We start from the raw sequence: 9,034 nt of genomic DNA on the forward strand, positions 1-9,034 counted from the left end.
TTCATATCAATCACACCCCAAACCCTTATTGTCTCTTTTATGAAATTGATATATTTTCCAAATTTACCCTTTATACCAATTGCTCAAAGGTAAAGCTGAAACCTTAAACATTTTATATTTTGTTGTTCATAACGTTTGTATTGTTTTTTTTTTCTTGTAGAAACCAGGCTCAATAGGAACTGAATGGGTATTTTGGACATTTACATGCTTCTTATTATAGGAGAGGATTCTAATAGAGGGAGTCTCCTTGCAACTGTTAGAAAGTTCAAGGGAGATGATGGCAATTACCAAACTTTGTGGGAGGTTTCAGCAATTTTCCCAAATATTGATCCTAATTAGTACAGTTATCCTTATCTTAATTGATATGTACAATGTTCTGGTAGAACAACCCATATAGATTAAAGAAAGGTTTCTCTCTCTCCCCGACTGGCAACAATTTGTTTACAGAGCCATCTTAGATCGTCTTTAGGCCCCAAATCCAACCCATATGCTGAATTGGTTCAGAACCGTGCATGGATCCCTTGTTTCATTGTGTTAAGGGGTCAACCTTGGAAAATTTATGTAGAATGCGTATTACAATGAACTTTGCATATTTTTTTGACAGAAAGGCTAGAAGTATTGAGTGAAAAGTTTAGCAAAAATGTATGACTTTTTTTTTTTAACTCAAATGTTTGTAGAATAGAAATATGAATTTTGAAATATATGAAAAACTAATCTACTCATAAACAGGTTATATAGAATAATGAATTCGGCAAGTTAAACTCCCCAAATATCTGACCAGGTGGAGATGGACTCTTTGGATTGTTTAACCATTTAGATGGAAACTCTGATCCATCCAGGCTACTGGCAGTTTCTCATTTTAGTTTCCAGATTATATTCAAAACAGAAATTTAAATATGGATCGAAAATCCCTGCAGAGACATTCATCCAAATTGACAAAGCATCATTAATTTCCTCAACCATCTACCAGTAATGGTTCCCACCTCTTTGATTTGGTTGAAGGGTTGAATGAAGTTGAAGAGACCCTTTATATATGGTGGGGTCTGGGGACCAACCGACTAAAGATCCCACCATGTAATCTCTAGTCAGACTTTCTAACGCACTAAGAAAGTGGCTCAGTTAGTTTCCTAGCTCATGCGCGCTAAAAGCAAGACAGTATTACTGTAATAGAAGACAGAAGAAGTGACAGAGAAGCTATCATCAGTACAGTAGGCACCCTGTTCTTGGTTCTTGCTCACCAACCAACTATTGAAAATTAAGTACAACACAATACTTAATAACTGAAAAGGAAGTTAGAACATTCTCCAAAACAAAAGACAAAATAAAAACAAAACCGAAAGAACATATATAGTCTCCATTAAAAAACGACAGACATTTAGCATTAATTCAAACGTTCCATGCAAATTAAGGACTCTCAAAAGGGTACCCAAGAGCCCAAGAATCAAGACCATCACACGTAAATACATCGACGAGGCGACGACAAGAAGATAGCATCTTATTTAATTAAGACACCTAATTTCGCTGATAAGTTCTTGCTCACAATATATTTGTACCAATACTCTAAGTTTATTATTACTATCACACTCCTCCTATTTGTAAGGAGAGTGATAACTTGACTGGCCAATTTGAAGCCATTCTCATGGAACGTAGCCACCATGACCTCCTCCTGCACCACTTCCACTTCCATATCCGCCTCCATGTTCCCCACCTGCTCCATAACCAGCACCACCTCCGGAGCCACCGCCACCACCGCCGCCATAACCAGCACCATGTTCACCACCAGCTCCATATCCTGAACCTCCACCAGTTCCACTACCACTACCGTGGCCAACTCCATGCTCTCCTCCTGCACCATAGCCAATGCCACCACCTCCCCCACTTCCTCCACCACCTCCATAGCCACCACCATGTTTACTTCCAATGCCATAGCCAGTTCCTCCGGTATTACCGTAACCATCACCTTGCTCTTCACCAGCACCACCGCCATTACCACCACCATTGCCATAACCACCTCCATGTTCTCCTGAACCATAGCCACCACTATTGTATCCACCACCATGCTCTCCACCGCCACCGGCACCATAGCCAGCACCACCACCATTGCCGCTACCACTGCCATAGCCACTACCGTGTTCTCCTCCAGCACCATAGCCAGAACCACCACCAGATCCTCCACCACCTCCATAACCCCCGCCGTTCTCTCCACCAGCACCATAGCCACCACCACCACCACTCCCACTACCACTACCATACCCACTCCCATGTTCTGCTCCACCACTATAGCCACCATAGTAAGGTATATAGCCTCCATGCTCTCCACCAGCACCATAGCCAACCCCACCACCACTACCACCACCACCACCATAACCCCCACCATGTTCTCCTCCAGCGCCATAGCCAATGCCACCACCACTACCACTTCCACTGCCGTAGCCGGCACCTCCTTCTCCTCCAGCACCATAGCCAACCCCACCACCACTACCACCACCACCACCATGACCTCCGCCATGTTCTCCTCCAGCACCATAGCCAATGCCACCACCACTACCACTTCCACTACCATAACCGGCACCATGTTCTTCTCCAGCACCATAGCCAGCACCACCACCACCACCACTACCACCACCGCCACCACCACCATAGCCACCTCCATGTTCTCCACCAGCGCCATAACCAGCACCTCCACCTCCACCTCCACCACTACCATACCCTACACCATAACCAGGAAAACCATGTTCTCCCACGCCGGCTCCGTAGCCAGCACCACTGCCAGAGCCTCCACCACCCCCATAGCCTCCTGGAACTCCTCCCCCATAACCAGCACCACCTCCGCCACCATAGCCCAAGCCACCACCAATGCCATGGCCATTGCCATAGCCAGGATAGCCTGTTCCTTCCTCGAAAGTAAGGAGGGCTCTAGCAGCAGAACATATGCCTACACATAACAAAACAAAGAAAATAACGCTGAAAATTCTACAAGTAGCCATAGAAGATGTCTTTAAGTTACAAAACCATGGAATGCGAAAGAAAGACAGGTTCGGTATTTATAAGGAAATATAGGGGGTCCAATACCGCGTTGTTGGCTCCGGACAGGAGTGGTTGAGGCACATGCAGATGGAGATTGTGCTCCCCACTGGTGGCCCAATACTACCAACACACACACACACAATATTCCCCAACTCACAATAGTATACTTACTAAGTGTGATTTTGCTGTCGTCCATATAGGATCTCCATTTTCTTTTTATGCCCAAAGTTTCCATAGCATAGGCCCTTCTTTTCCTTGTTATCTAGTTGGTGATTGATGGGGACTTTAGTTGAACCCCGTTCACACTAAATTTGCTATCTAGATTATGGAACAAGAGACACTCATGTTTTTATCCCTTAAGCTCATTTTGGAAGCAGTACAAATGCAAATATGTACAGCGTAAATATATACAAAATATAAGATTTTGCACTCTGCATATTTGCATTTGTATTCCTTCCAAACTCAGCCTTACTTTCAATGGCAATAATATGTAATTAAATCATGGCTTTGTTGCCTTCTTTGCATCACAGCCCATTTAAATATATACGGGATAAGAATATTTTCTATGAAAAAATATGGGGCCAGATTCATGTGGTCATAGCCCCTTCTCCAATAACACCTATGCCGTGTCTCTTCCCAATTTCCGATATCGTAAAAAAATGCTGATTCAAGAGTTTGAGACAACCGTTGCCTAGCAGAATTTGGATTTTTTATTTTCATATAACATAGATGTTAGCAAACATGATTTATGATTTTTCATCCATTTTTAAAAGAATTACACAAATGAAAACGTTACTACATTATGATATAGAAAAACCTTAGAACCAATCAACTGGTATCATGATATCATGAAATTAAGTGATAATTAGGGTGGTTTTCATCAGGATTCACAGTGAATTTTGATTGATCAATGTTCTTTCGGTATCATACTTTTCCGGCATCATGCATTTTCTCATATAGTGTTTGTGGTTTTTAGCGCAAAGTGGCTGATAGGATGGGTTGGGGCACCGAGGTAGAAAAAGTAAATGGGAAAATCTAGATGATCATAGTATTGGGCCAACCATTACCCACCACATCATTTCAAGTCATGTTCTTATTGGACCAATCAGTCTAAATGGTCATAGAATTGAGATACTCCATGATGATTGGCACAAATTCAATATTGCCAGTAGTTGTTGGACTACTCCGGCAGAATCCGACGTTTGTGGGGAGAAATGCATATACTTTCACTGCAGGACTCGGGCCTGTAACAACTAACACTTCATCAATATTTTTTTGGGTAAAAATAAAGCATGCCCAGCTCTTCCTCTCCCACTATTATTTTACTTGATTTGCAATGGAATCATCTTTGGTCACAGAAGTACTTATCTCCATCGGTCATACTGTTTTTATGGCGTTGTACACACAATATTCTATCTACGGCTGAGCTGTTATGGAAGCACAATATCCATATTGATATAAGCTGTCCGTTCTGTAATCATTCACAAGACACTATTATATTGTGCACTCCTTATTGTCATGTTCAGCGGTTCAAACAATTTGGCTTGGGTCATGTTTGAATTTCAGAATTGATGATTTGCTAATTACAGATATACCGACGCTTCTCTATTGTTGGTGGCAGCGAGATCGCCAACTCAATTATTTGATAGATGGCTATCTATTTCAAGGTGGAATTATTATGAAGCAAATATGGTATGCCCGAATTGCTCATTTACTTGATGGTGTTCAATTCGATCCTACTGTTGTTATACGCAAGGCTCACACTGAAATTCGACACTCTTAGCCCTTATAATTTTTTTTTAAAAGTGAAGTCGATGATACTTTTAAACATGGTGTGGATTCTGTTGGACTAGTCATTCAGGATCATATTGGTACTTTTCTTCTTGCAAGAACTTTGCCTATTAAATGTGAAAGTTCCATCATGACTGAAGCCTGAAGCTTTGGCTCTTTATCATGGTCTGCTTTAGTCCCAGAGCTTCAATCATCATATGTTATTATTTAAGGTGTTGCTTATAGTATTTTTAAACTCATGTTGGTGGATAATATCCGTCCACCGTAGCAGTTGATCCATGTCATTACTGCTTGCAAGAGCCTTTTATCAAACCCATTCTTGCTCGATGAACTGTGTGCGACGGACGACAAATGTTGCTGCTCATTTAGTTGCTAGACGGGGTTTATCTCTGTCTAGACTTTTTTACTTGGTCTACTATTCCAGATTTTTTATGTAATACTGTTGAAATGGACTCTTCATCGGGTTAATGGAATTCTGCCTACAGGCTTCTTTCAAAAAGTTGACGGCATATTGTAGAGGTATAAGACTTTTTTTTATTTTTTTTTTGAGGAAAGCCCGTAGGCAATATATTCATTATCAGTTTAAATCAGATACTAATACATGCTTTAAAAAATTAGGGACCACAGGCCAAGTACAAGGGCAATTGAGAGTTAATCCATGACGGGAAATACAATGTGCAACAGAATTTGCCGCCAGAGAACTAAATGTATTGATAATGAAGGTTGGTGAGGAAGAAGACCTCTGCAATTGACTATCACGTATGTAATCTCCACAATGGAATAGAATAGAATCAGCCACCAACAATAGGCTTACAATTGAAAGAGCACCGCCTTCAAAAATAATGTGTAAATTTAAAGGAATCAACAAAAAGTATTCCTTCAAAGAATGCATAAGCTTTTGATTACCCTTAGGGCCTATGTTCTTTTTTCAGATATATTTGGGGATTATGGAAAGTTTATTTTCCTGGGTATCACTTACCCGAAAAAGTGATACCCATCTCCTAAGTGGATAAATAACTTTTTCACCTGGGGGAAAGTCACTATTCTTTTCTTGGATTTTGAGAGGAGGAAAGTTGGTCAATGGGATTTTGATTCCCATTGATCAAGAAACCTATGTTCTTTTATCAGATATATGTGGGGATTAGGGAAAGTTTATTTTCCTGGGTATCACTTATCCAAAAAAGTGATACCCATTTCCTAAGTGGGTAAATAACTTTCCCACCTGGGGGAAAGTCACTAACACTTGAATGGGACAAAAATGCCCCTTTAAATAATGAATTTTTATAACTAAAATGGTCATTGCCTTATTTACATGGGAAATAAAAGACTATCCGAGTAAGTCTTTCCTAGGAAACACTTACCCAAGTAATTAAGTGCATTTACCCGAGTAAGTAACTTACTGAAAAACGAACAAGGCCTTATTGTTGTGTACAACCAGCCTGGCTGCAACATCAATATTGACCTTGACATATATGTAGGGTGTAAGGCTATTATGTTTAACTTTCTCTTTGAAAAGGTAGATAAAGTTGATCTCTACCAGGTTATAGAGGCAGAATGAAAATGTATCGTAAGTTTTCTCAAGCATCCAAATTACCCATATCTCAGTTGTTGCTGCGAGATTGAAGAATGGTGCCTTGTATTAAAAAAGGATAGGTTAAGCAAGACAATGGTAGGGATGGAAATTTTCCCCATCCTTGTTAGGTACTTGGCATTCCTGACCCCATCGGGTTGGGGATGGAGATTATTTTGGTAGGGCGGGGATGGGAATAAAGATTAATAGGGATCCCTGATTAGGGATTCGAGATGGAGATAGGATATATATCAAAATATATTTAAAATATTATTTATATTTTAAAAATTTTCCTTTATTCTAAGTAATTTTTTCCAAAAATACTATTAATTAATTTTTTTTGGGGATTCACATCCTTGCAAAGAACCCATCTCCATTGGGGATCAATGATGGATGACAACTTTTATCTCTAGGTGGATTGGGGTTGGGGATGAAGAATATGATTCCTACCCCGTTGCAATTCCTAGGCAGGGGTATTTTCAATTGTATCCGAATTAGTAAACCTAATTTGATGATATCTTATTTGCTGGGGTTCTATATTGTTGAACTGAGAATAGTGGAAGGCACAGAAAAATGTTGAACTCCACAAAATTGGTGAAAAGTATGTATTGTCACATCCATATGAGAATCACTCCAACTAGAATGATTAGAGTTTATCTCTCTTGGAGCAAGAAATGCCAATTTGATGTTTTGACAAATAGTCTCTCATAGGGGTGTTAATTGGACCAGATTTGATCCAATCCGATCTGGTCCAATATGAATCCATTACAAATAGATCATGTTCGATCAAATCTGATGAATACTTTGAACCAATCCAATTCAATATTTGGACCATTCAATCTGTTTAATTTGGTTTTAATTTAGGTTGGTTCCAACCCAAACCTGATCCATTGATACCTGTTTCTATCAATGGATAAGATATTGGTTCAATCTGACCCAATCTAATATAAATTCATTAGGGATGGGCCAGGTCCAATCCAATCCAATAAAATACTTACGACCATAAAATATAGACTGGTCTAATTCAATGTCATATTGGTCCATCCAATCTGTCCAAATTAATTTTGATTTAGATAGGGTCTAACCCGAATTTGGTCCATTGACACCCCTACTCGCACATATGCTTTTTTTAAGGTATATATGTTTTAATTATGAGCAGCCATAGATAACAGTCGTATGCCAATTTATATTTGATCAACCCAAAACGATTTAGGTAAAAACAAACACAACTTTTTTGAGCTCTCTATTTTCCACTTTTTTCTTTTTTTTTTTCTTTTGTTTCTCTTGACTCCCTTCGTAAGAAATAAGAATTTCATATTTCCAAAAAGTTGGTACCCATAGAACAAATATGGCCTTGTGGGGGGGAAGATGTCAACTGCAAACCATACCTCCAATGCTTTAGGATCTGCTGGTTACCTTTTAGCAATGTGATCGACACCTTCCAGTGTGTAAAAACAAACTACTGCATAAGGTGCATGTCTATTGGAGATCCAACAATCAATCTTAGATTCATAGCTTGCACTGCTATGTATCACCTGTTACGTAGCCAATCACAAGTGAACACACCAATGTACTGTATACTGATGTATACAGTACATTGGTGTGTGTTCACTCATTAATACTAGTGTGTGTTCACTCATGATTGATTATGTAGCAAGTGATACATGTTGGTGCAATAAGCAGTAGATCCTGAGTGATGCCATTAATAGGTAACCAACAGACGGGAGTGCCTTCAATAACTTTCATTGGAACGTGAGGAGTCAGCTTATTTATATATGGAAAGTTTGAACTATCAAAGTTGTCAATGATGCTTCAGAAATCTCAATCTGTAGTAGGGGTATTAATAGACCAGTCCAGACTTAATAGTCCAAATATTGAATTGGATTAGACATGGTCCATCTATAATGGATTTATATTAGATTGGGTCGAATTAAATTAATATTTGGTTTGATGATAGAAGATAAGGATACATGTGTTAATGGATCAAGTTTGGATTGAGTTAGGTTAATGGCCAACCTTATTAATCCTAGCTTTGACCCAAACTAATATCAAAACCCAAATTTGCCCACCAATACATGGGGTGGACCAATTTTCTTCTTGTATAAAAGTCTAAAGAAACTATTTCTCCTTTCCATGGGTTATTAGGTTTTTCTCTATTCTTTTATTAATTTAATGTAAATTTGCTTCATGGATTCCTTGGGTTATCTTCGTCAATTCAATTCTAAAATTGTTTTTTAAATTGGTTATTGGTTTAAAGTTAATCACATTTTTTGGCTATATAAAAAGGAATAAGTTTGAAACTCAATAACTAAAAAGGAGAAGAAAATGATTTTTTTAACTATTTTATATGTAAATAATTAGAAATATATAAAAACTTTGGTGATTCAATGTTTTTCCCTTAAAAATACATTTTTGAAAGGGCAAATTTATTAAAATACCCTTAAAGTTTAGAAAATTGACTAATTATACCCCATTGTTTCAATACTGTCTTAAAGTACCTTACTGTTTATGACAATTAACTAAGGAGGCGTTTGGCAAGTCTTTTTAGGAAGATTTTCTAAAAGCTCAAGACCTCAAAAGACTGATGAGCTTTCATAGATAGATCTTCGATGACCAAAGACCGTTTGGTTTCAATTTTTTTCAAAG

The 9,034-nt window shown here is 38.7% G+C and overlaps 1 protein-coding gene across 1 annotated transcript; it reads right to left on the reverse strand.

The window, feature by feature from the left end:
- Window positions 1-1,471: 1,471 nt before the first annotated feature.
- Window positions 1,472-3,018, reverse strand: LOC104585613 (uncharacterized). Its single transcript, XM_010242547.3, has one exon. The coding sequence runs from the start codon at window positions 2,985-2,987 to the stop codon at window positions 1,638-1,640; it is 1,350 nt and encodes a 449-aa protein (XP_010240849.2). The 5' UTR covers window positions 2,988-3,018; the 3' UTR covers window positions 1,472-1,637.
- Between the last annotated feature and the right edge of the window lie 6,016 nt (window positions 3,019-9,034).

The sequence above is a fragment of the Nelumbo nucifera genome, chromosome 1, assembly GCF_055504915.1.
Source record: "Nelumbo nucifera cultivar China Antique chromosome 1, China Antique-T2T, whole genome shotgun sequence".
Lineage (NCBI taxonomy): Eukaryota > Viridiplantae > Streptophyta > Magnoliopsida > Proteales > Nelumbonaceae > Nelumbo > Nelumbo nucifera.

Bases quoted from the DNA above. Each gene is read 5' to 3' on its own strand.
- LOC104585613 (XM_010242547.3), bottom strand. From the start codon at position 2,987: ATGGCTACTTGTAGAATTTTCAGCGTTATTTTCTTTGTTTTGTTATGT.